Below are 26,819 nucleotides of genomic sequence, written 5' to 3'. Positions count from 1 at the left end.
AAATATTGATTTTCAATTTCCCTATGTCAAAAATTTGATTTTGGTGCTTCATTGTCGCACCATTTAGACGGTGCCGCGTGTCATTTTCAATGTTTAAACTTCCCAAATTCGTAATAAATTCATAAAAACTCAGAAAAATAAACTGAAAAATCATAGGAACTGTGACTGGTGAATGGGTCCCAGGACTGCAACATGGCCTCGCACGTGTTAAAAATCCAGGTTTAGGGCAATGGGTGGATGTTTGTACTTTGCTGTGCGTGTTGGAATCTAATCGTCTGTACATCGCAAATTACATGTAAAGCACTCGATCCCTGCAGTCCTGACTTGAGTTCTCCCCCTTCACTCCTTCGATCCCTCTCTCTCTCTCAGGCAAGTCCTTTCTTCTCTCTTACCTTTCATTGTTGATAGCGTTAATCATATTTATTTGGATGAAGGTACGCTGCCTTTGGTTGCAGAGAAATTGCGAGGGAAAACTTTTAATCTATTAACCAAAATGGGATCTGTCACTGGACGTGTTTGATTCTTCAGCTATTTCTCTCCTCCGGCTTCTCGGCAATCAAACTGGTCTTTAGGGTTTTCAGTTGTAAACGCTCTCTTTCGTTTTGTAAGCTAAGCTTTGTTTAACAAAACCATTTCATTTTTGGTTCTCTCTTTCTTTCTTCTGTTTTTTCCCCTCTGAAGAAAGCCTGAGTCTTTTGTTCTTGTTACTTTGAAAAAAAATTATTTGGTATTTTGAAGGGAATTGTTGATATTTGAAGTCATTTATCTGGTGCATTTGGTGTTATTATTGAACTTAAGAATGTGTTTTGCTATGAGTGGGAAGTCAAGAAAACAATTTATTTTGTGTGCATTTTGAATATAGGACTGACACTTGAGTTTGAGATTTGGTGTTCCTGTAAATGCTAATATGTCGTTGGCTATGTTGGGTTTGTTACAGGGTTTTCCACGATGACAGAACCTTCTAAAGTCATTCATGTCCGAAATGTGGGGCATGAAATTTCTGAAGTATGTTTCTGCCATTCACTGTTTTCTTTGTGAATTCCTCCTCATCCTTACTATATGTTTTGAAATTTAATACTTGTTTCATTGGCTTGTCAAAATTTGTATGATTGTCAGAATCTATTAATTCGGTTGAATTCACGATCACCGAGAAGCATAGAGTGAATTGATATGTATGACACTCTATGCATGCTTATTTGTTTATTGATGGTAATTACCTTTATTAACTTATTAGTGGTTTCCCTTTTATTTTTTCTTAGCTTTCGTATTTGAACAACTGATACTTAGCATCCGGCTCTCTAATTTATGTTGCGGAAGATACAAAGTAAAGATTTTAAATTCACGAGTTGAGGTTATGGCGTGCATCATAGGAGAAAGTCTGAAAGCGAGAGAGATAAATTTTGATTCATTTAAAGAGGCTCATTTCATTTAACAACTTGGAGGTGAATTAGAGGTATAAAAGCTTAATCTCAAAAGATATGTTAACATACCCAGTATTGCGGTTTTAGTTAACAACTTAAAGGCCTATTTTATAGTGATAAAGCTTTTCATTTTCCTATCTTGAACTAACACTGAGAATGTTTGGTTTGGGATCCACTCTTGTTGAGTGTTTGAATAAGAGACTAGAGAGTTGGGAGAGCAGCTTCCTATCAAAAGGGGTGGGTGGGGGGACTCTTTGATAACAACACTAGTTTGCTATAATTTATCTCCTGATTTCAAATTGCAAGTGTCTGTAGCTAGGAGGCTAAAGAAGTTTCAAAGGGACTTTATGTGGTTAGGGTTGGTGAAGCTTTTTTGTTTTTTCATATATATGGAGGTAATGAAGGATAGTTTGCCTTCCCAGGGAGCTTGGTTGTCTTAACAGAGCTTTCTCATGAAAACTGTTATGGGGGTAAACGGTGGAGGGAGGTGGTGTAGTGGAAGGTTGTCTTGGGAGAGGAGAGATGTTAGAGGGAGTCACTGTTTTGGACTAACTGAGGCTACTGTGGTTGGTTTGGATCCTTTCTGGGGTAAGTTTTGGTATGACGTTGGGTAAGTGACTATTTGTCCTGCCAGCCAAAGAGCTGAGCTGTTCTGGAATGTTTTGAAAGTGGGGAGAGGAGACATTGATAGGGTAGAATGGATGGGAGCCATCCAAGATAGGTTTTCTGTCAAAGTAACATTTTGAGCAGCTGATAAAGCTGATGTTTGTTTGGCAGGTGTATCTACAAAGTTATCTCCCCCCCACCCAACCCCTCCTCCCCTTCGTTTCTAAATTAACAATATTTAGTGCCACATTCTGCCTTGCCTGGGTGGTGTTACCAATGGGAAAGTTTGCTTTTCCAATAAATTGGCAGTGTTAGTTTGGACGGAAACCTCCAGACAGGTTTGTGGACTCTTTGCAGGGAGAGAAATAACACCTTATTTATTTATTTATTTATAATTATAGGAAAAAGAAGTTATAGTTGTATAGCTAAAGAGCTACGTTATAGTTGTATAGCTAAAGAACTACATTATAGTCTTCTTTCGGGGTGGTTCAATGCTAGAGCAAGATTTATGGGGTTGAAGATTTATGCCTGTGCTGGGGGGTTCTAGCCCCTGTTTTGTTAACATAATTATTTGACTTATTGGAGAAATGAAAAGATTTAACCCCATTAGGATGAAAGTTTGGTTAATTACACTTAAGAGTAAGCAAATAGAGCCTTCAACTCTAGAATTTTTTGTCTGTGTCCTGCATGACGAACACAATTATGTATTGGTATGCTTATGGTTTAAGAGGTGCTCATTATGAGGTATAAACAGGAAAGGGAGTCAATTTACTTTAGAACGTCTTATGCCAACCAAGCCAAGAGAATAAACTTAAGCAGGATGATCGTTCCTTTTGTCTCATTGTGGGTTGAACTTATAAAAATAAAAGGGTAAGTTGAACTTATAACCTTGTCGCTCATGTTGACATCAAGTAAATAATTTAGGGAACTCTCATTAAAGTTATTTTATTTTGTTTATATTTGAATCATAACGAAGACAATGCATACAATTGTCAGCATCACTTTGTTTTGTTTTGTTTAAAAAAAAAAAATTATTGTGCTCAGTAGATCCAGTGGCTTGCATAATATAGCAGAAAGAGTTACAAATTAATTTGCAAAGCCTCAAAGCTCTACTAATCCAGGAATAAGTAGGGTTCCACATAAAAACAATTATGATTACGTTGAATCCCATTTTAGGCAATTTCCATGGAATTAATGTGTTAAGAAATTTATGTTCTTGTGCTATTTTATCTTGTTCAACTTTTATTCATATATCATCTCAGACAGAAAATAATAAAGCTTTATCTAATTTGGTGTTTCTGGGACAATTGAGAGGAATTATTTTTTCAAAATTGATTTTTTGCTATATCTAAAGGGAGGGAAATCTAAAAAATATATTGTTTTGAAAAGGTAAGCAAGAATCTTAAGATTTGTAGACCGTCTTATATTACAATTTTTTCAGCTTTGTGTGAGTCAGTCGGTTATTCATTGTATATTTACTAATTTTGAGAAGTAAAGTTTTATGGTGGTATAGAATCGAAGCAGTGCACTTTTTTTAATAGTATGGAGGAAACTTTATCAATGGAGTTGAGTGCAAACTGAAAAACTAAATGACGAGATTGTTTTGACAATAGAAATACGAGAAATGACACCACAAATTTTGGCACGTACTGTTGGGGAGACTACCTTTCTCTCTAAAAGAGCTTAATTCTGTAATTTGTTAGATGTAATGTGATAGATTTCTTTCGGGATTATTATGGTTTCATGTCTATCAATCTATTTTTAATGCGTCTTATGTTGTTCTACCAGAATGATTTGCTCCAGCTATTTCAGCCATTTGGAGTCATAACTAAGCTTGTGATGCTTCGTGCAAAAAATCAGGTTTTTTTTTTCTTTTCTATTTGTATAATATCAGTAACACATGGTAGAAGTAGAGGATTTATGTTTTATATGTCTTGTCTCATGTCAAATCACCTGTGCAGGCTCTTATCCAAATGCAAGATACCCCTGCTGCAGTAAGTGCACTGCAATTCTATGGAAATGTTCAACCTGCCATAAGGTATAAATATGTGCCTTTTGATTTTTTTCTTTCACCATTTTGAATCACTCTGTTGAGAATGCTTTGTAATTATCATTGTGATTTGCAGAGCACTTAAAGTAACAATTTTTTGTTTTTATTATCCTATGTGTTTTTAATCTCTATTTATACTTTCCTAGGGGAAGGAATGTCTATGTCCAGTTCTCATCACATCAAGAATTGACAACAATGTATCAGAATGCTCAAGGACGAGGAGATGAGGTTGGTACCTTGTAGGCCTGATATTGTCTTTAGGAAAGTGTGAATCACTTTCAGGTGATAATAATACTTTTTACTCGTTGCTACTAGAGCCAAGTTGAATACAGCAATTGGTGAAGAAACAAACACATCGGTCTGATATTTCCAGTTGTTGCCTTTCAATCAAGCTGTTTTTTGTTTTTAATATAAAAGAAATCCAAACACCCATCCCCAGCTACCATTAAATCTGGATTTTCTTTGAATGCTAATGGATGTTTGAGATAGGGTTATGCAGAGGCTTGGAAGAGAAAGAAAAATAAGTGTGAAAAGAAGAGTGGGTTCACTGCCATTGTTACTCTGCAAATTAAGGAGAGAGTGAAGGTCCTGTAGCGTGAGAGAGGTTTTGGGCTTAAATAACAAAACTGGACAGTGCATAAGTGGTTTAATTAATTGTGAAGGGAGTACCTAAGAAGATGGATAGTAATGTAGTAAAAAAGGCTGGTGGGATTAATGGGGAAATGGTGGGCTAGTAGACTTTTATTATTTGATGCAGGTGGAAGTGGCATTTGTGGTAGTGGGCTTATATATTCTTTAATAGAAAAAACAACCTTGTGTATTCACTCAGAATTTAAAAAAAAACTTCATAGATGCACACATTTAAGCCATAAAACTGCGTTATTTTAAGCTTTTCTTATATATTCACCCAAGTTAAAAAATTACTGTACATATTGTTATATTATTCCATTTTCACTTTAATTTTAGGTTTTGTTTGATAAGTTACAAGAAGTAGTGGTATAATGACTATATAAGAAAGACCTATACAATATTATAATTATATCATCGTCAATAAATGCACTAATCAGAGTACTAGGCCTTATGTATGTTTTAAAGTCATATCTGTCCACAACACGCATTGTTGTGCACAATTGAAGTTTTGCTATTTTGGTTTAATATTCAAATGTTCAATGATGTATGTATACATTGCTATTTTGGAAGTTTAATTGTTTAATTGATTGGTTTAATATTTTCAAAAATCTTATTCAATATTTCTATGTTCTAAACAAAATTGCCATCGATATGGGTATATTTTCCAAAATTTTCACCCGTGTTGATATTTCTGGAAATTTGAACTAGCTGATATATCATTGACAGCTATCTATTTTGTGTTAGTAGCATATGTTAGGAATTATGACACAGCTGTAATTGATGGTTGAGTAATGAATTATATTCTTCCTCTGATTCAGGATGTCACTTCTAACCTAATCAAGCGTTACATTTCGTATATATGTATATAGATAGACTGTCATTGAATACTCAAGCTAAGATAGTTGTTCTGAGGTATATCAACTGTAGATAGATTCTCTTATTATTATTCGAGGGGTCCTATATCGGTGGGTGCAGCAATAACGGTTCTTTAGGCTGTGACATTACATCTGCAGGTTTTGAACTACTATCTTTTTAGGATCTTATGTCAAAATACAGATTAGAAAGTCTTTTCAATCTGTACGAGGACAGATGTAATGCTCAGAGCTTACCTTGTTGAATCCTTGGTCACTTTAATCTAATGTGTTTCCTTTTTCATTTGTGCCTCTGTAAAGGCCCAAGAGATGCATTTAGAACTTTTTCTGGAGGCCACTTCTGTGTTTCTTCCGTAATTTTTTTTTAAAAACTAAGTTATGGAGTGTATGGCATTGCAGGCCAAATGAAATTTCAAGTGTGGTCAATGAAATTTAGTCAATTATATGATAAGTGATAGCATTAGCATACTCCTGAAGGCTGCAATACTTTTTTATCTTCTGCAATGCATGCATATACATTGGACAGATTGTGTGGTAACCTGAATAAGAGAATTTTCTTTTTCTTTCCTTCCTTTTCTCTATGTAGCATATAACCTACAACGAAGTAATTCTCTTTATTATGTCTAAACAGTGTCTTCTAGTTGAGCCCTCAATTCTTTAAATATAAATTTTCCCCCTATTTCAAAATTATAATCAATCTTTGATTGTCAGTTTGCTCTGTTGATTACTTTTCAAATTTAGAAGATTGTCTACAGGGGTTTTCTGGATTCTAGGATGAAGCAAATAGTAAAAGATTACATGAGTCAAGCCTGTTCTGGATTTCTTTGCTGGCCCCTATATCTGATCTTAATCCTTTCATTTTTTCTTCTTCATATTTTATGCGCTTTCTATCCTAATTGTGGTTAAATATTAATTTCAATATCAGTTTATCTGTCGCATTCTATATCTGTACTTCTCTATTTATTCTCCTCTCTCCTCTGTCTATATGCTGGTCTGCTGTCGGACATTCTCTGGATGCTCAGCCAAACCGAATTCTCTTAGTTACAATTCATCACATGCTATATCCTATAACAGTGGAAGTTCTGCATCAAGTGTTTTTTCCTCATGGATTTGTAGAGAAGATCGTCACTTTTCAGAAGTCAGCTGGTCAGCTTCTACAAGTTTTCTCCCTCTTTCTCTCTTAGTCTGCTTCTTTTATTTTAGATTACAACTCTCAAGTTGACTCTTGATCCAATGCTGGATGCATATGTGCTTGTTTTTGTGGGAAATATCATATTGGCTTTAATTTTCCATGATCAGTGGTTTAGTACTTAGAAACAAATTCTTCTTAAGTCAATATGTATTGCCTTTGTATGCATGCCTTATGCCTTGTAAGCAAGAAAGGGCGCATAGTCTAATCAAACAATGCATGATTTTTTTATTTGTTGTTTTATCTTTTGCATCCTGTTTGTGGAACCATGTAGGTTTTCAGGCCTTAATCCAGTATCAGTCACGCCAGAGTGCCGTTGCAGCTAGAACTGCGCTGCAGGTATTCTTCAAACATCCACATATTGCTTGTCAGCTTGAACAGGAGGCTTTGTTCGAAGTCTGTATCCTAGTTTTCCTGTGGGTTAACACATTGCTCTTTACAGGGACGCAATATTTATGATGGTTGCTGTCAATTGGACATTCAGTTCTCAAAGTGGGTTTCAAATGTTCTATCATTATATTGTAGTTTGCATCTGTATGCAGAGATTGGTCCTATATATATGTGTATGTGTGTGTATATATATATATATATATATATATATATATATATTCTCATTGCCTATTTGAGGATACTAATTTATTCATCACTCTTATTCATAATCCAGCCTTGACGAGTTACAAGTGAACTACAATAATGAGCGTTCAAGGTTTGCTGGAAACAAATGCATTCTCAGTTTTATCTTTTTGACATTATCCTGCTGTTAGTGCTGAATCATTTTCTTTTTCCCTTTGCCTAGAGATTTCACAAATCCCAATTTGCCTTCAGAACAGAAAGGAAGATCCCCGCAGGTGTGTTGTACTGCGTTTTATTTTTTATCTCAAATTCCTATGTTATTTGCTTTAGTTGTCCCTAGGCAATCTGTTTTATATTTTTGTTCCCTTTGTGCTGCAGCCTGGGTATGGTGATGCAGGAGGCGTGTATGGCCTTCAAGGTACTGGAGCCAGGGCAGGTGCTTTGTTTGTCTTAAGGAATATTAGTTGGTTATTTATTTATTGAAATCCTGTGATCTACAATAATTAATCAATACGTTCTTTTTTTGTGTTTCAGTTGGATTTCCGCAGGTGGGTTTTCTTCAGGCTGTCTTGCATATGTGTATGAGATAATTCTGAGCAGGAGGATCTTACCTGTACTGTTGCGTGGAATGTTCAGGATGCCTCTGATTTGTTTTTTCTTTTAAAATTGAAATTGACTGATTGATGCTAGTATTCCCGAATCTGTGCTATGTATGTATGCCAGTTCATGTTTGGTTCATTTTAAATGTGCTTGTTGTGTTATTTGAGATACTACACCATTTGGGGCCTAAGATAAGATGTTGTTTGGAGATACCTTTGCATGCCCTTGCCTTATAAAGAAGATTGCAACTGTGGTTTCTGTATATTTTTGGTTTGTAAGTTCTTGAGTAATGCTTTGTATACTTCTTTTGGGAAATCAGAACTAGTGGGAGATCCATTTGAGGAACACAAGGACCAGTTGAAGCAAGGAGTCCAGGAGGCTTGTTATGTCAATTAAAATGATTGCCATATTTTTTGTTGACACTTTTAGACAGTTTTTGATGAAAGATTTTAGCTCCTACTTCATGATATTTTCTTCATCTTTAATATGTGGCTCCTTATTGGTATTTGTGTTTGTACTCATATTGTAATGTGAAAGATTAAAAAGTTGACATATTTTTTCCCCTTCAATATAGATGGCTAATGCGGCTGCAATTGCGGCCGCCTTTGGTGGAGGTTTACCTCCTGGTATAAGTGGGACAAATGACAGGTGTACAGTCCTTGTCTCAAATCTCAATCCTGATGTAAGTTCTTCTCCTCCTCCTCCTCTTCTTCCTTCTTCTTCTTGTTATATTGATTCTTGACATGCTGGCATTTTTAATTTCAGAAAATAGACGAGGATAAGCTTTTTAACTTGTTTTCCATATATGGAAACATTGTGAGAATTAAACTTCTTCGAAACAAACCAGACCATGCACTTGTCCAGATGGGTGATGGCTTCCAGTCCGAACTGGCAGTACACTTTCTAAAGGTACGTATTTTTCTCTTATATATTGTAGGATAAAATGTATTTATAACTTTATATTTATGATTTAATGAAAAAGGTTTTTTATTGAATTGTGTTGGCATGTCAATCTCACTGTCACTACAGAATGAAATTATTTTTCAGCAAGTGATTGCAAACTTTAACTATGTGGAGTCTTTACAAATTTCACCGTATCTGCTTTGACTAGAGATGCATGGCATTTGTTTGTTGGTTTTCTGGTTTGAAAGTAGGTTCAACATAATCATTATTCGTATTAATATCATAAGTTTTTTCACGTGGATAGTTGCGCCATGATCCATATTATTCTGCACAATGTATCATAATTGGTTTTGATGTTTTGACCAAGTCCTTGAAAGCGTTGGTTAGAAGTTGGATACTGCAGTCTTTGTTGCAATTCAACTTCTGTTTTGAGTAGTCTGGTAACATTTTGGTTCATGTTTATTTACTTTGGTTTTTATTTTAAATTAAAAGGTAGAGAAGTAAATGGGGCAATCAGATGATAAATGTGAAGGAGGGAGAAGAAAATGAACGTGAATGATAAGATAAAAACCAAAACCAAATGCCAAAAACAATCTTAAATAGTTTTTTCCCCTCAGTTTAAGTTTAATGTATTCTATCTCATTTCTTCCTCACATATCTTTTATCTGTTCTCCCATATCTTTTTATTCTGTCTTTTAACTTAAAACAAAAACATAAACCTTATTATGAGGGCCTTTAGTGTGACAAAAGCTGTGCTCTTTCTGGGTACCAATACGATAACAAATTTTTGACATAGGGTGCAATCCTGTTTGGGAAGCGATTGGAGGTCAACTTCTCAAAGCATCCGAATATAACCCAAGGTGCTGACACACATGAATACATGAACTCAAATCTCAACCGCTTCAATCGTAATGCAGCAAAGAACTACCGCTATTGCTGTTCGCCAACAAAGATGATCCACTTGTCTTCTCTTCCCCAGGAAGTCACTGAAGAGGAGATTGTGAACCACCTAGAGGAAATTGGTACCATTGTAAACACGAAGCTCTTTGAGATGAACGGAAAGAAGCAGGCGTTGGTTCTGTTTGAAACTGAGGAGCAGGCCACTGAAGCTCTTGTGTGCAAGCATGCTACCTCGCTCGGTGGGTCAATAATCCGAATCTCCTTTTCGCAGCTACAGGGAATATGATAATGTTATTATTCAGAAATAACAGGGACGAGGACTCTAGAGCATAACAGGGTTAAGGGGTCATAATTGGAAAAATATTTGTGGAGCTGACGGTGTGTTCTTTGCTGTCTCTTTTCTTTGTAATGGTGTTTTGGATTGCAATTCTGTTGGTGGGATCTGTTCGTGGAGCATTTATGGTCTTATTATCTCCAGTGCTTGTATCAAATCATTTATTAGGTTCCTTACATATTGGAGTTAGGTCTCATTGCGTAGAGATGCCAAGTTTTGAAGCATAGGAAGAGGGAAAGTTTTACTTTTTTATTTTTCTTTTTCAGAAGAGGGATCTCTATGTGTATATCGCTTGTAATTCGGGTTAATCGGGTCATATCTGTTGTATTCTCAGTCCTTAGCCATTTATGTTCCACTCAATTTGTTGATGTGCTACTCTTGTAAGCTGTCTCACATTCTTCTCCCTCTTCTTCTCCCTCTTCTTCCTTCATCTCCCTCATCTTCCTCCACTTCCTCTTCTTCCTATTCTCTCTTATTTCTTCTTCATCTTCTCTCTCCTGCCTTTTCTTCTCTCTTGCCTGCCTCTCTCTCTCTCTCATTGGATTTTGTGCTTTCAATATCAGTTTTTTCTGTTTTGTTTTTGGTCAAGGTGCTTTAAAAATCAGTTGAGATTAAGGATTTTGAGTACAAGAAACTACTGTTTCTTAAATGACCTGTACCCTAATTAAAATAAGTCTTCTTTTGGAGCAGTTTTATAAGATTTACAATAGATCATAATTTACTGAAAGAAACATTAGATTATAGTCTAAAAAACTACTCTCTAATTTGGCTCATTTTTATGAATTCTGCCTTGAATTAATTGAAAGACATGGGAAATATGCACAGAACCAGTTGCAAACTTCAAATAAAAAATGCGACTAGTTACAAAAATTGTAAGTAGAAATAGAACTCTATCCCATGCATTGACCAAAGTTCACTAATTTTGCACGCTTGTGTGTTTCTCAATACAATCTCTAATTTGATACTCAAAACATTTCATGAACGCTTCATCTGGGTTTTCATGCGAACATTTTTCGAATCCCTCGAATCATACAATCAGGATGCATGTGATACTTTCGAAGAAATTGAAGGTATATGTAGGTATATAAGTTCGTCAACTGATGATGACGAAGGAAGATGAGAGGAAAGTGAAGGAGAGAGATGGAGGTAGAGCATCTTTTGCATGTACTACAAGTACAACTTGGATAAGCGTCATCCACCCCAATATTAACACCACAAAAACTCTCAATTGATTTTCCTCCATTACTTTTACACCCTTTTTTTAGCGAGTAAGGTTGCATTCACTAGGGTGTGGTTTTTTATTTTTATTTTTATTTTTTGGTCAATCACTAGGGATAGGGTGTGCTTCAGTAGTAGAAAATCTCACTGGAATATCAAATTTTGAGTAAAACGCATGTGATGTTGGAGAAGTGAAGAATCAAACCTAAATCCTCGGGTAAAAAGATAAATGCTATTAATCCCAAAGTTTGCACACAAGAAAGCAATCTAACACAGAAATGGTCAATGAACGAGCAATAGTGCACTGCTCAATTGACGGAGAAGCCAATTGTGTAACGATTTATAGCTTTATGTTTGCTTGTCAATTTTGAAAAAGCGAAGGCCAAACTCAAACAACCCTTAAAGATAAAACCTTTTCTAGCGTTTACAAATGTCATCTAACTAATTTTCCCAAAGTAAAAACATGTTCCTTAATTTTACACAAGGATAAAGTTGTATGATTGAAAAGCCAAATCTAGAACATAGAGTTCCCTCAGCTTTCGTTTATAATTACTAAGATATGGAAGTCATAGGCACATTGTGTTAGTAACAATAATAAAAATGAAATCATTTTTTGGTTCTCAACGGAAAGGAATAAAACAAAACTTTAGGGACTTATACAGAGCACAGAGGCCACTTGTATCAGTTGATTTACTGCTACAAAGAAAACAACATTGCCTTGACAAATCCCCCACTCAGTTTGCAAAAGCCCGCCTACTTGCCAGCTTCCCACCACATGGTTCACCAAATTGCCTCAAGAACCATATGTCCAAACATGCCCAGAAAAACCCGTACAATCTATTTTGCTAATTGAACTAGAACTTGGCCACTGTTAAACAACCAGACTTTATCTGCTGCCCGTTGGTCATTCTCCTTTACCGATGTTATTGCTGGCAGATTTCTTTTCTCTTACAGCTCTCCTCTTCTCTTCCCTGCAGGAGTTCGAAAAAGATCGAGTTAGTTCAGAATAAAAAAGGACAAGAAAGAACTGTAGTTATTCATACAAATTAAGTTCAACTTGTTGGATGTTAACCCTAAGAACTGTAGTTGAACCTTCGTCATTCTTAATTTACAAGCTAGTTTGTTTTAATGAAATGCCAAAATGCAATTTTTACTCTGGATGGCAAGATAATGGTCATTTTACCTGGCTTTTGCGATCTCCTCCCTAGGGGGGAACTTCAATTTAGGGAATTTTGCTTTGTTTTCTTGTTTTTGTTCCAAGGGGGTTTTTCCTTTCAGATGAGAGAAAAAGGAAGGGAAATTCTTTTCCTTCCTCCTTTTCCCGCTAGATTCCTTATTTTGGTCCGTAGTACTTGGCGATTTTAATTTCCCATTTTCAGCAACGCCTTCTTTCAAAACCTTAATTTTAATTTTAGTGTCATCTTCTGTCAAATGCTCTTGATCATCTTTCTCATCATTCTCTTCAATGCTGTCTTCAGTCATGCTGTGGCCTCGCTCTGCAGTTTCATCCAGTTCAGAATGTGCTGTAGTTGGCTTTAAATTGCTCATCTTTTTCAGCTGCAAACATTGAATAATCAAATAACTAGCTAGCCTGAATCAAAAGGATTCATAACCCATACCATTCAGTATTTCACCCATTAATTTCACCATTATATCCAACTCCAAGCCCAGCCTTTTTTAGAGGTAATCTGAGAAATTAGGGAAGACAAATAAGCAACAGATCTTTACCTTCGCCACAAAAAAACCATCCATATTGTGAACATGAGGGTAAAATCGCCTCGTCTTTTCTAATGATGGATGAAACCTCTGTTCCCTAAACCGGACAAACCTGAAAGATAAGGAAACATCATTAATACTGAAATCTAAAACTCTTGCCTCAGCAAATGAACCACACAAACAGAGAACTATCTTTACCCTGGACACCCAAAGTCAAGTCCACATGGCACAAGTTTAACATTTCTCTTCTTGAGTGCATAGTCAATAACTGCTTCATTCTGCAAGACATAAGTTAGTATAAAATAAACTGGAAATACAACTAAGGGTGCAAGTTTAACATTTCTCTTCTTGGGCGCATAGTCAATAACTGCTTCATTCTGCAACTAGAAATACAAGAAAGGGTGCAATAAACAAACCTCAGCAACCATAATGGAGCACGTGGAGTACACAATATATCCCCCAGATTTCGAGTTGGCATCCACCATGTCAATTGCTGCAAGTATCAGTTGCTACAGAAAAAAATTACAAAATTCAAAGGCTATTTAGATGATAAATAAATATAGTAACGCCGAAACCACATAACTCAAATAATCCTCAAAAGGATTAAAATACCAGCAAAAAGAACAATCTACCTTCTGAAGATGAGCACATTTATGTATTTCATCAGAGCTTTTAGACGTTTTAACAGATTCATCTTTAGATATAACCTGCAACCAAGACTCATTAGGTTTCATCAAACAATTAAGAAAAAACGAAGACAACAAAGCCGAGTAAATGGTTACACATTCACCCCAGTTGCTTACCCCAGTCCCACTGCAAGGAGCATCTAACAGAACCCTATCAACTGCGTTAACACCCAGAACCTTAGGGAGCTGAAATAAAAATCAACAGACGGGAAAGAAAGATGTAAAATTTGAGAGAACATTCCATAAAATAAAACAGAATAATCCTCAGAAAGAGTCATAAAAAACAATTCAGGATAAAGATATTGAAATCACTCAAACAAGTAATATGTTGAAAACATGATGAGCATGTAATAAAAATCTAATGTAACTACTTTGCAGCAGTGATAATGTCCAATGAAACAAACATTTGGTGTCATGGCTTAGTAAATTCCACTGCATATTTCAGTGTTTAGACTTTCTAGAGTATTAAAAGAAATCATAAGAAAACAATCAAACAATGCATATATTGAAAACATACAAGCGTGTAATAACAACCTAACATTATCACTGGTGTCAACTTTGAACCAGTGATAATGTCATATGAAACAATTTGCATGAGTGACAAATATGACTTGGGGATGCATGATTCTAAACCTTTCCATTAAGACAAAAAGTATTTTCCAGTGCCATCCATCTTGTTAACAGTGTTGTCACATTAGGAGTAATGGGTTAGTAAAGCCGAACACATTTAAAAACTTCAATTACTAGACTTTCTAGGGAAATTTAAAAATAAAAATAAAAATAAAAAAAGGAGAAAAAACTAACCTCCTTGCCATCATAGTTACTAACTACTGTGTTCGTCACCCCCATACGATGCAAATTAGCAGTCAGTGACTTAAGCCTTGGCTCCTTCATTTCATTTGCAAAAATTATTCCTGAAAGAATTGCATAAGAACAATTAAAAAAGACTGGAACAAATAGATGTTGCTTCTATATGTTCTAAAAAAAAGACCAAGTCACAAATCTCAGCATGAGGTAAACATGGCACCAACATCTTAAACTTAAGATTTGCGCATCTTTTTCTTCTTTGCTGTTTAAGCAATATCATTATGTACTTTTTAGCAAAGAGAAGATGCTGGATTGTGCATTCGTAACTTGAAAGAATTTGTGGGGGATAAAAGACAAAATGGTTAACAGAAATTATGGTCACATAAAAATTAAAAAGCATGTCCACTGTTATTCAAAGCCTTGACACGTCATGCAGACGCACATGCAAAAATACACACACCACACCGCATAAACTCACATGCAAGCATCAGCACAGAGACTTGGAACAAGGTCCATAATAACTCAAGTAACCATGGTCCCCTTGATGTAACTGAAGTAAACATAAAATCTAGGATACCAAAAATGATTACAATATATTAATATTGAAAATATAAATGGATGCAGAAAAAAAGAGAGCATAACTTAACACAATTCTTTTTACAGCAAAACTTAAAGCCATTGAATGAATCAGATCACATACCGCTATTTTTCATAAGAGCGGCAATATAGGTTGTTTTACCACCAGGTGCAGCCCTGCAAAAGGATAAAAGAGTTATCAGAATGGAGAATACAACAGTGGAAGTAGTTGGGATATAGTTGTAGCCTTGTAGAGGTATTTTGGTACATGTCCAGGCACAATAAAACCAATCTGTTCTGGTTACATGACAGGGAAAGCAAGTATGAAGATGCCAAGCATATATTGCTCTGAAGAGGGAAAATTAATAAGTATTTTGGATCCTGAGGAAACTTAAAACTTCAAGCATGAACACAATCTATTCTTTCTCCCTATCATACACAGCCTACATGAGCAAGGTTATATGCAGAACCAGGTTTCATCTAATTATAGTCAACATTCTAGAAAAACAAAATTATTTTAAGCATAAATAGTAGGCACATGCTTTTTTCAGTTTCGGCTCATCAAATCTGTAATTACAGCAGGAAGAACTTCAAAACCGAGCACAGAAGCTTACACAACCGGGCAAATTACGTTTGACATACAACATAATGTTCTTAAGGAAAACTGAAAATTTAAATCTATGTTTGGAAATATGATGAAATATTGCAAGCAGGAAAATATAAAAATCAAAGTCAAAACAAAAGGAAGAAATACTTACGCCATATCAACAATTCGTTCCTTTTCTTGAGGAGCAAGGGCCATGACAGGCAAAAAGGAGCTTGCACTTTGGAGCTGAGAACACAATAACACTAAGTAAATCACTCAAAAGGATGAAAATTGAAATGAAGCACCACAGGATAATGTTAACTAGTAAAGCATCTACCATGTAATAACCAGCCATATATTCAGGTGTGGCACCAACTGGCACTTGCGATTCATACACAACCAGTCCAACCTGCAAACACAATATAAGCACTCCTAGGGATCTTGATAATAAAATAGAAGGAAAAAGATATAGATAAGAAAAATACACAGAAGTCCTTACTTTCGACCACTTGCTTAAGGGATCTAGGTTTACTCCTCTGTTTATTAAAACATCTGCCAAATCCCTCCTTCGTGTCTAAGCACAACAGAAAAGAGTAATTTAAAAAGATGCTAACTTCTGAGGGGAAAAGATAAAAAACAAGTTACGGGTCACAATGTTGATATGTTAAAATATTCTGTCACCTTTAGCGTATTAGTTCGGAGACATATTGGTCTAGGCTTTTCAAAAGCTTCTATAAGTTCCACAAGTTCAACAACTGGAAACATCTAGAAACAGAATAAATTCTAATAAGTTGCCAAAATCAAACAAACAGTGAAAATGAGAAAAAGAAAGATCATTACAGAAGTGACACACTAAACAAGACAATGTCAAGAAATATATGAATCACCTCTACTAAAGCCCCGATTAAAAAGTTATTGTAGCCATAGTATGAAATGACATCCCTCTTAAGCTGCTCAACATAATCCTTCCTTGGTGCCCCATCTTGCCTCAAAGCCTTGAAGTTTGAGAGCACTCGAACAACTACATATAAATATTAGCTTTAGACTGGAAAAAAAATATAATTAAAAAAAAAAAAAATACAGAAACTTAAGGCATGCTTACCCTCTTTTATTCTCCTCTGGAGATTTGGAAGATCAGGAGGGCGATGTGCCTCTTCTTCTAGTTCCTATATCATTAAGATAACAAGTGAATTTAAGCATGAAAATATAATATTTCAACTGATAAATCAACATATTAACTAATATTCCAATAAGTTGTTGGCAAAAACATAATGTGGTCCAAAAAATACCTCTTTGGTTGGTAATCTGAACTCATCAGATTCTTCCTTAATGTTTAGCTGCATTTCAGCTCCAGCTTCTTCTTCTTCCCTTGCCCTCTCTTCATCAATAGCTCTTGATTTTGCCTCAATATCAGAATCATCCGAGTCGGAATCCAAATCAGAACCGGAATCAGACCCTGAACCTTTCTCTACAACATAATGACATAATGGTATATAATATACAGCTACCAACGAACTAAAAAAACAAAAAACAAAAAAACAAAAAATTTAAAAGCCCAATACCTTCATCATCACTTGCTTGGAGAGAATCATCATCACCAGCAAGGGGATCATCACCGAAAAGAATATCAGAACCTGAACCAGATCCTTCCTCATCATCTTCATCAAACACCACATGTTCCTCTACCTCTTGTTCATCCGGGCTGTCAGAATGGTCGAAAAGGTCAGCTTGCTTTGGGGTTTTAGCAGTAAAAGACTCTTTCTTTTGCTTCTTTTTGGGCAAGGCCTTCTGTGCTTTCGCGCCCTTTCTCTTAGTAACCGTATAGGGGGCCATTAAAGCTGTGGCAGAAAAGGCAAACTCCCAATGTAAGGTTCTCGCCTTAATATTAACAGATAAATAACCCAGAAGCAACCAAATAATCACAATTTAAGCACATATGAATGACATGGATTCAAGGAACAAATACGCAAATAGTGGACTGCCTTCCGGGGTCGTGGGTGGATGAGGGCTCGGAGAGCAGGTTGGTGATGACACAATGACTTGTGCTCTAGGCTGGTAGCGGCGACGGCAGAGAGAAAGAGAGGGAAAGATAGAGATAGAGAGTTTGAAGAGGACTTACTGTATTACAGTGGAGGACGGAAAGCTTTGGCAGCTGAGCTTCAATGGCGGGTGAGAGAAGGGAGGCAGCTGAAAAAGAAGTGAAAACAAAAACGAAAAGGGGGGAGGGTTTTAGGTCAGACATTATGAGGGGTTATGCGCATAATGGTCCATATGCGTCCAATCCTAGCCGTTGCTTATTTCAACGGTCAGGATTAGATATACAACAAAAGTGCAGTAAAACCCCAAAACCCACAATACACACACCAAGAAGGGAAAGGAAAAAAAACCGAGCAGACTTGGGTTAGGCAGGCTAGTTGGACATACCTAGTATGGATGGCAACGTGTCGGTTAGGGATCGGGTATGACAATACCATCCCCGTACTTGCTCTCTATCTCCGTCCTCCCCTGATTTTTTAATTTCTTGAAATCTCTGTTCCATGTCCCTGTTGGGGGTTTAAATCCCATACCTGGCCTGAAATACCCGAATTTATATATATATATAATTATTCATATAACACTTCAATTTCACCTTAAACTATCATTCAACACAATTAAAATCATTTGAACTATAAAGTTTCACTCAACGACTCAAAATCATATCAATTCAATTTGACAAAACTAATAAAATCATATAATAATAAGAAGAAATCTCAACATCCTTCGCATGGTGGTACACAATAACGGGTTGTCGATACTAGTGCTAACATTCACATCACAAATAACCCCTCTTTCACTCTTAATGATATCCGTCAAGGTGCCAATACCTCTGTTCCTCTTATATCTTTTCATAAATTTGCTATTGACAACAACTGCTTCTTTACCTTTTACCTTAATTGTTATTTTCTACAGGATCGGTGACAGGGAATACTATTTTTGGGGCAAGAGTACCAATGGCATGTATTCGTTTTTTCTCTCACTAAATGTGTCTTTACAAATCTTGCATGATCATGTTTACAAATCTTGCCTGATCATGTTGCTTTACTAGGTCTTCATGTTGACCGCTCTGTGTGGTATTCTCGTCTTGGTCATCCTTGTTTTATCTACCTTGTTTTTCTTATTATCTCATAATAAATTGTCATGTTCTCATTTTTGTCATTCATGTCCGTTAAGAAAAAGTATTAAGTTACCCTTTAGCCCATCTTTTTCTTTTCTAGTTCACAGCTTGAACTTATACACTATGATGTGTGGAGTTCTCCCAATAAATCTGTTTCTGGTTTCAATTAGAATGTGGTCTTTGTTAATGATTTTTCTCGTTATTCTTGGATTTAAGAGATGAAATTAAAATCTATTACCTGAAGTTTTTTTCTCACTTTGTTTTTTTTTTTCTTGAAAGAAATATTCTGAAACTTTCTGTTACCAACAAAAAGTTGCAACTTGCCAATATCATTCATTTATAAACAAAAACAAAACTAATAATAAAACAAAAGTAACAAAAACTTATTGAAAGCAAAGAAATTAATGACTCATAATAAAGCCAGAGTTTAATGCCAATGGTCCTCAAAAGACACATAGGCTTCTAAAGATAGACGATACAGCTATGCATCAAACTCGGCTTGGAATGACCAAAATGCAGATTCTGTAGCTCTAAGTGACGCAGTGAGATATAGGGGGATATGGAAATTGAACGATAACTATGAAGTAACAATGTCGGAATCCACCAACAAACTGAAATCCACTAAAAAATTAAGTAAAACTCGAAGGTATTTGATTGATAATAAACTGAATTAATACAATGCCATGAGTTGGCTTAAATAGAAAACCTAGAAACCCTAAAACCGTAGCAAACCCTAGATTCTAGAATATTTTTAAAACTTAACTAATAAGAAAAATAATTAAAATCATATCAGGAAAATAAAATCGTGATTGATAACGTATTCTATAAATATAAATATAATAGAAATCTTCTCAAGAAATCAAGCAACCCAAAAATTCTAGTGATACACCTTCCTTTTCCTAGAGCCGTAATTTATTCTCAAGCATGATTTTCCATATTTGAAGCCCAATTTCTGATTTTGAATTTTGACCCTTTTTCAAATTTCCTTCATATGAACAAAGCCATAAGTTGTCCTACATCAGACCACTTCACTTATAAAGAACTCGACCTCGAGTTCTCCTTGAATTAAACTTACTAGCCAATTGACAAGTAGCTTGATAGGCTAATGAATTCTTCAACTCGAGGAACCCATTTTTCTTCATGCTTAAACGAAATAAGCATGAAAGTAATTCTATAAAGGGAGCTTTAGTTTTAAAACACGATATAGCTTACTAATTTGGAAGATAGAAATACAATTTCATCTAATTAGCATAAGGCCAAAGACTAAAATGTAGTACCTAATTTTACAAAAATACCATTAAAAAATATCAAAATTACACATAATGCCACTTCTTCTAAAGCAAGCATACTATGCCACATGTCCATATATAGCCACCACCGTCGGCCACCATCAGCCACCACCGCCCACCACTGCCACCTATTGCGGACTCTCGCCACTGCCACTACCATCACCGCCGGTTTGCCCTGCCATCATCTGTAGAGGACAAACTCTGTTGCTCTTTATTCACCTTTAAAAAAAAAAAGATTTTGTGTCATTGAAGGGACTCGAACCTTGACCCTCAAAGGAGGAAGACTCACTCACAAACCCCTACACCAAACCGTTGAGTGTTTATATAAATATTCATGTTGAACGGGAAATTTTCAAAAAAGCAATTAGCCAGGAATTTGACTTGGGATAGAATTAAAATTGTTGTCCCTGCAATCTTATAAAAAAAATAATAATAAAAGATGTATTTCGGTGGATATGAAACACCAAGAGATAAGTATCTCAGTTGAGAAATGGTCATCAGGTTGAATTCAAACTCGTCATAATATAGCCTCTATAAGAGGCATGACGCTGAGCAACAAAAGAAAAAAAAAAGTGAGGCAGAGAAGAGAAAAGCCACCGAAAGGAAAACAGAAGGCAGAGAAGAGAACAGCCATAGGAAGGAAAAATTAGCAAGCACACTTCAGAAACGGAAGAGCCATTTCAAGGTAAAAAAAATCTTAGTTTCATGGCACAATTTTCTGGTTTTTGCTGAAGATTTCAGGTTTCGTTCAACTCAAGGGTCCCTGGCTATGATGTTTTCTACCATCATAAAAAGGGCCAGGAATCTCTCAAAGGGACAGCTCTACTTGAGTATTTCCGAGGACACGATCTGCAGGCAGTTTATTTGATCAATCCACAGAGATTCATGGCTATGATGATTTCAATCATCATAAACAAGGTTAAGAATCTCTTCAAGGCTTGGCTCCACTCAAATAATTCCAGCTATGTTTGTTTGATAGAGATTCTTGGCTATGATGATTGAAATCATCACAAACAAGGTTAAGAATCTCTCCGAGGCTTGGCTCCGCTTAATTGATTCCATCGATGTATCCAGTTCACAACCAACAAGGGAAGATTGCCTTGTATGATGATTGAAATCATCATACTTTATGGCATCGTCCTCTCCAACAGCAGCTCCAACTAAATGCTTTCAAGATATGATCGACCTCCAATTTTCCAGCAGTCATTGAGGATTGTTTGCCATGTTGGGTAAACTGTGGAAGCAAAATATCTCACCCTAGGTCAAATAATTAGGCCAATCAATTTGGGAATTATTTGACCCAATTGGGGGTTACTTAACCTAATTGGGAGTTACTTGAATTAATTGGGAGGTTACATAATTCAAATTGGATGTATTTGATCATCGCCTTAATTAGGGATTTGGTTAAATCCCTAATCCCTAAATACACAAACCACACGAACCTCACCAACTCCACCAACCCCACCAACCTCGCCGAGGCCCCCTATAAATACTTGGCTACGCACGAGGATTGGGGTACGTCTGAATTCCTTCTGAAACTATAGCCACCATATTCTTTCTCTCTCTCACACTAGGCTCAGGCCACCACATATGACTCTGGCCACCTGATTTTCCTTGAAACACCCAACCTAACTTAGACATCGGAGGACCTTTGGCCAACACCCCCGGGTGTGGTCCTTTTACTCCGATTTGTTTTGCAGGGAGAAAGAGAAGCGGAGAAGACGAAGGAATCTTAGACGAATATTCTAGTGGGAAGAAAATCACTCCCACAAATTGGTGCTTTCATTGAGAGCGCGAGATATATTCAAAGCGTGCTCCAAATCCATCTTTCACACATTTTTTCAAACAACCATGGTTGATACAAGACGTACGAAGAGTAACGCCACCACAACGGGCCCATCTCATGGTTTCGTGGTGGAAACCTCAATGCAACCGCACAGAATCGTGGTTGTCGACGCCTTGCACCGTCTTGATTCTTTGGAATTGCGAGCACCACCACATGACCCGGAACCACCATAGCCTTGTAGGTCTACGTGGATGATATCTTGGTCAAAGCCCCAAGCCGGCGAGACTACCTCAAAAACCTCACCGAGGCGTTCAACCTACTCCGCCAATATCGCATGAAGCTGAATCCAAGTAAATGCACGTTTGGTGTATCGTCTGGCCGGTTCTGGGGTACTTAGTGACGCAACGAGGTATCGAGGCACACCCGCGCCAAATCAAAGCCATTCTTGAGATGAAGTCGCCTTCCACAGTGAAGGAAATACAAAGCCTGACGGGCAGAGCAGGCCTTCAACAGATTCCTCTCAAAATCTACCGACAAGTGCAGACCATTCTTCAAAGCTTTGAAGAAGGGGAAAAAAGACAAATGAGATGAGGAGTGCGAAGTAGCTTTCCAGAATCTAAAGAATTACCTCACTTCACCTCTCCTGCTCTCAAAGCCAGTTCCTAGTGAAGACTTATTCGTGTACCTGACAGTGTCCAACTCGGCCGTTAGCTCAGCTCTCATCCGAGAAGAACTTGGGGCCCAACATCCAGTATTCTACACTTCAAAAGCTCTCTTTGATGCAGAGACTCGCTACCCAAAGTTGGAGAAGCTCATTTTGGCCTTTGTAGTTCCCGCGAGAAAGTTGCGACCTTATTACAAAGCTCATCGAGTCATCATAATGGTGACTTTCCATTGAGATTAATCATCCACAGCCCTGATGCTTCTCGACTCATGAAGTGGGCTATAGAGCGGCCAATACGACCTCCTCTACCGGCCGAAGCGCAATAAAAGCCTAAGCCTTGGCGGACTTTGTTGCGAATTCATACCATCGGCCAAGAAGAGAAGTTGGTCAGAACAAAGAAGGAAAGTTGGCGGATAAGACCTCCACCGAACTCGATCAACCCGAGACATGTGGCGGTTGGCGTAGACGGAGCGTCGAACAGAAGGAGCCGAGCAAAGGCGTCGTCATCATCACCCGGATGGAACCCTGCTAGAGCAAGCTATCACGCTTGGCTTCCCACTTCAAACAACGAGGCAAAGTACGAGGCATTGCTCGCTGGCTTGCGCTTGGCAAAGGAGCTATCAATAAAAAATTGGTCATCTACTCAGATTCCCAGCTGATCACAAGTAAAGCCTCAGGAGAATACATGGCGAAGCACCCGAGAATGATCTTGTACCTTGGCAAAGTCCAAGAGTTGTTGAAGGCGTTTCCTACCTTCACCATCCGGCAAGTGCCCCGAGCAGAGAACACGCACTCGGATGCACCGCAAGCTTAGGATCGCCTGGATACCCGTTCAGACGCTCCATCCCGGTCGAGCACCTTGACCAGCCTAGCATAGAAGAGGCAGAGCAACCAGACCTGATGTAGATCGATGAGGATCCTAATCGGCAAGACTCCATCATTGACTACCTAGTGAATGAAAACCTGCCCGAGGACAAGTCTGAGGTCAGAAAAATCAAGCAAAAGGCTGCAAGATACTACATGAAAGGCGACATGCTTATCCGCAGATCATACTCCAGGCCTCATCTCACTTGCATTAAGTACCCGCAAACGCTCGAGGTTCTCTGCAAGATACACGATGTCAAATGTGAAAATCACGCTGGGGGCAGATCGCTTGCTCAGAAGGCTCTCAACATCGGCTATTTCTGGCCTACCATGCGCCAAGACTCCACGGAGTATGCTCGAAGATGTGATCGATGCCAATGCTACAAGCCGGTCCCTGGCCGCCCGCTGAGGAATACCATCCGCAGAACAGTCCATGGCCATTCATGCAGTGGGTCATTGACTTGGTGGGACCTATGTCGACGGCACCTGCTAATAAAGAGATGATGATCGTTGCCACCGATTACTTCACCAAATGGATCGAGGCCGAGGCTTTATCTTCTACCAAGGAAGCGGATGTTGAACGTTTTATTTGGAAGAACATTATTTGCAGATTCGGTTGCCCGCAATCGATAGTCACCGATAATGGTACACAATTCGTGGGCAGGCAGATCACCGCATTCCTTGCAAAGTATGGCATCAAACAACACTTGTCAACTCCTAGATACCCACAAGGCAATGGCCAAGCAGAGGCATCCAACAAGATCATGCTGGACTGCCTAAAGAAAAGGCTGGAAGGCCTAGAAGGAAAATGGGTCGACGAGCTGCCAGAAGTCCTATGGGCTTATAGCACAACCAAAAGGAGATCGACCGGAGAGACACCATTTTCCCTAGCCTATGGGGCAGAAGCAATCATTCCCCCACACATTACAATCCCTTCCATAAGCTTTGAGGTGGGCAGTCTTGACCAAAACTGCGAGCAGATGAAAGTTAATCTTGATCTGCTCAAGAAGAACGAGAAAAGGTCATTGTTCGAGTTGCAGCCTACCAACAGCAGTTGAAGTCCTACTATAATAGGAGGACCAAGATCAAACAGTTTCGCCTACTGGAGACCTTGTGCTTAGAAAACTTTCATCACAAAGCACCAAGGCATGGGTCAAAAAAGATGAAGCCAAACTAGGAAGGCCCCTACGTGATTGTTCACCCATTTTGCGTTTACTCTTATGATGGAAGGGCAAAGTTCCCTACTGCCTTGAGAACCATAGACTGGTCAACAAGTCAGCTTTCTTTGGTGTGCGAGCGTGCACGCTAGTAATAAAAATTCTAGCAGACTTAGTTTGGAATGGATAACTTGCGCCCCAAGTTACTGATTTCTGCAAACAAACGATTGTGAATTTGGGTGAGGAATATCTCCCAAATAAGTTCTTTTCTTGCCTCAGACTTGTGAGGACTTTAACAATTTATCTCAGTATAAAGAGGTTGTTCTGGCCAGAATGGTTGATGGAATTTAAATTGTTTTTAGGCGAACTGCCTTTTTCAAAACTATAACAATAAATACTCATGCTAGAGAGGGATGAAGATACAGCTGGAACTCCATTTCTGTCGGGATGGAAGGTTCTAATCCGCTAGATCGACATGCTGGGGACGGATCATGACCAATTTGATTGCTAAACTTCAATGTAAATCAATACCAAAGGTTGATCCCGCAGCTTCAATGTACCTCAAGCTTTCGTGAAGCTTTTGAGTGGCGAATCGGTTTCACGATCGCAGGCGAGAAGTATTGCTTTTGAGGGCTTTAGGGGCTAGAGATTGCACTGTGAATTTTCTTTGAGGTTTTCCATGTTTGGGGAAAGCTCAAGCTCTACCTGTCTTGGTTTTTTGCTGAACCAAATTTGTAACGAGATAAATCTCATTTTGAATGACTTATTCCTTAAGTCTGAGCCTTGGGAATTCTGATCTGAAGTTGGTTTCACTTGAAATTCAAGTGGGCTTTTTGGTTGATTTTTGAGTTGTCCATTTGACTGATGGTTTCCTTGTGTAAGATTTTTGTTTGATTGGATGATGAATTTTGTTGTTGTTTTCTTTTACCCTGTTCACTCCTTCTTGTATTTATAGTAAAATGTTTTTCTGGAGTAGGGTGATTCTGTTTAATATTGGGCGGCAAAAAGATATCTCCCCCTTTTTTCTTCTTTAATGGAAAGAAAGAAAATAGGATTTCATCAGTTTTGGCAGATAGGCTCTCAAATAGGCAATCACTTCCCTGTTTTTCTTGAAAAAGAACCTAATCTCTTTTCCCAATTTCAACTGCCCCTTGTGAGATTTCACCCGTGATGGTTAGTTTGACTTCTTTTCTGGACAGCTTCCTGCTTTCCTGCTTATCCTTCTCGAGATTGTAGCTTGCTTATCTCTTTGGGAGAATTACATTCTCTGTAAAAATAGAAGAAAAAATCTTTGAATATATATATGTGAGAGGGATTTTGATCTTCAGTTTTTCCAAGTTTTTCAGAACAGCTTGATGTCATAAACTTTTTCAATCACTTCTTCTATGACAGTTGCCATTGTTGACTTTCCTTTATCCCAGAGATGTCACGTGGGTCTGTTTCCTGTTCTAGGCATCCCCTTTTTATCACAACGGGCTTGTGAGGCCTAGGTTTAGTTTTGTTTGCTCTGATAAGCTTTGGGCTGGGTGTGTCAATTTTTAGGCCCAAACAATGCCCCTTAAGTCTGAATCGTTTTTGGAACGGTTTCGGACTTAAATGATATGGCCATTAAATTGGTGCGTGGTAAATTCCTCCGTTATCCCACGTCTTCCACTCTTCCCCACTAAGCTAGTGCTCGTGTGAAGCAGTTTTTAGTTACTAGCTCTTTATTAGCTAGTCAATATCAGGTGACGCTTTGTCTTCTCCACGTCCTGTCTTCTCTTTCCCACGTCGCTTCTTTAAAAGAATTTCAAAACCACTGTTCCTGTTCACCCGAAAACCTAGTACTTTCAGACTTCGTTTCCCTTGAGCTTTCTTTTGATAATTCTCTTTTTCTAGAACCTACCTTGCCCATCTTAACAACCTTCCTTTTAGAAAAATAACTCTGAGAAATGTCTTCCCCGAAATCCCGTGCTCAATCTTCCTCTGTTCCAGTTCTTCCAGATTACATTACTGGGGTTGGGATTGATAAGCATGCGATAGAGGTTAGGAGCAAGCTCCATCCTTTTGCCCATAAAAACCTAGATGAAAATGTCCTCCATTTGTTTGAAAATACCTTGGTGCTGGGGCCTCACTGGTTTGGTCCCGTTCCTTCCGAGATGGCGGAGCTGATGAAGAAGGATCTGAGGCCCCTCTATGTTTCGAGAGTTCTTCTGCTCTGGCTTCTCATTCTTGGGTTAGCAAGAACTTGAGCCGTTC

General features: G+C 37.8%; 2 protein-coding genes across 4 annotated transcripts; one reads left to right on the top strand and one right to left on the bottom strand.

Moving 5' to 3' along the window:
- Positions 1-226: 226 nt before the first annotated feature.
- On the top strand, positions 227-10,453 carry PTB3 (polypyrimidine tract-binding protein 3). 3 transcript variants are annotated; one of them, XM_008239287.3, is made up of 15 exons: positions 227-369; positions 938-1,005; positions 3,816-3,887; positions 3,989-4,065; positions 4,224-4,305; positions 6,602-6,725; positions 7,043-7,107; positions 7,211-7,260; positions 7,433-7,474; positions 7,565-7,616; positions 7,720-7,777; positions 7,876-7,889; positions 8,516-8,623; positions 8,707-8,850; positions 9,641-10,453. In XM_008239287.3, the coding sequence occupies exons 2-15, from the start codon at positions 949-951 to the stop codon at positions 10,028-10,030; spliced, it is 1,335 nt and encodes a 444-aa protein (XP_008237509.1). In that variant the 5' UTR covers positions 227-369; positions 938-948; the 3' UTR covers positions 10,031-10,453. The 3 variants fall into 3 exon arrangements, with proteins under 3 accessions (XP_008237509.1, XP_008237510.1, XP_088911022.1); XM_008239288.3 differs by having other exon boundaries at positions 231-369; positions 7,720-7,759; XM_089054896.1 differs by lacking the exon at positions 227-369 and adding an exon at positions 580-604.
- A 1,358-nt stretch (positions 10,454-11,811) lies between these two features.
- LOC103336244 (25S rRNA (cytosine-C(5))-methyltransferase NOP2A-like) lies at positions 11,812-17,922 on the bottom strand. The gene is made up of 18 exons (XM_008239286.2): positions 17,787-17,922; positions 17,230-17,505; positions 16,957-17,135; positions 16,770-16,833; positions 16,555-16,688; positions 16,349-16,432; positions 16,167-16,241; positions 16,005-16,076; positions 15,840-15,913; positions 15,206-15,258; positions 14,503-14,612; positions 13,816-13,884; positions 13,645-13,719; positions 13,429-13,521; positions 13,211-13,290; positions 13,025-13,124; positions 12,480-12,853; positions 11,812-12,267 (listed from the first exon to the last, which is right to left on the bottom strand). The coding sequence occupies exons 2-18, from the start codon at positions 17,498-17,500 to the stop codon at positions 12,201-12,203; spliced, it is 1,974 nt and encodes a 657-aa protein (XP_008237508.2). The 5' UTR covers positions 17,501-17,505; positions 17,787-17,922; the 3' UTR covers positions 11,812-12,200.
- Between the last annotated feature and the right edge of the window lie 8,897 nt (positions 17,923-26,819).

Source organism: Prunus mume, linkage group LG6 (assembly GCF_029339155.1).
Source record: "Prunus mume cultivar Tortuosa linkage group LG6, ASM2933915v1, whole genome shotgun sequence".
Lineage (NCBI taxonomy): Eukaryota > Viridiplantae > Streptophyta > Magnoliopsida > Rosales > Rosaceae > Prunus > Prunus mume.
Note: the sequence above shows the minus strand (reverse complement) of the source record. Positions and strands in the feature narration are given on the sequence as shown.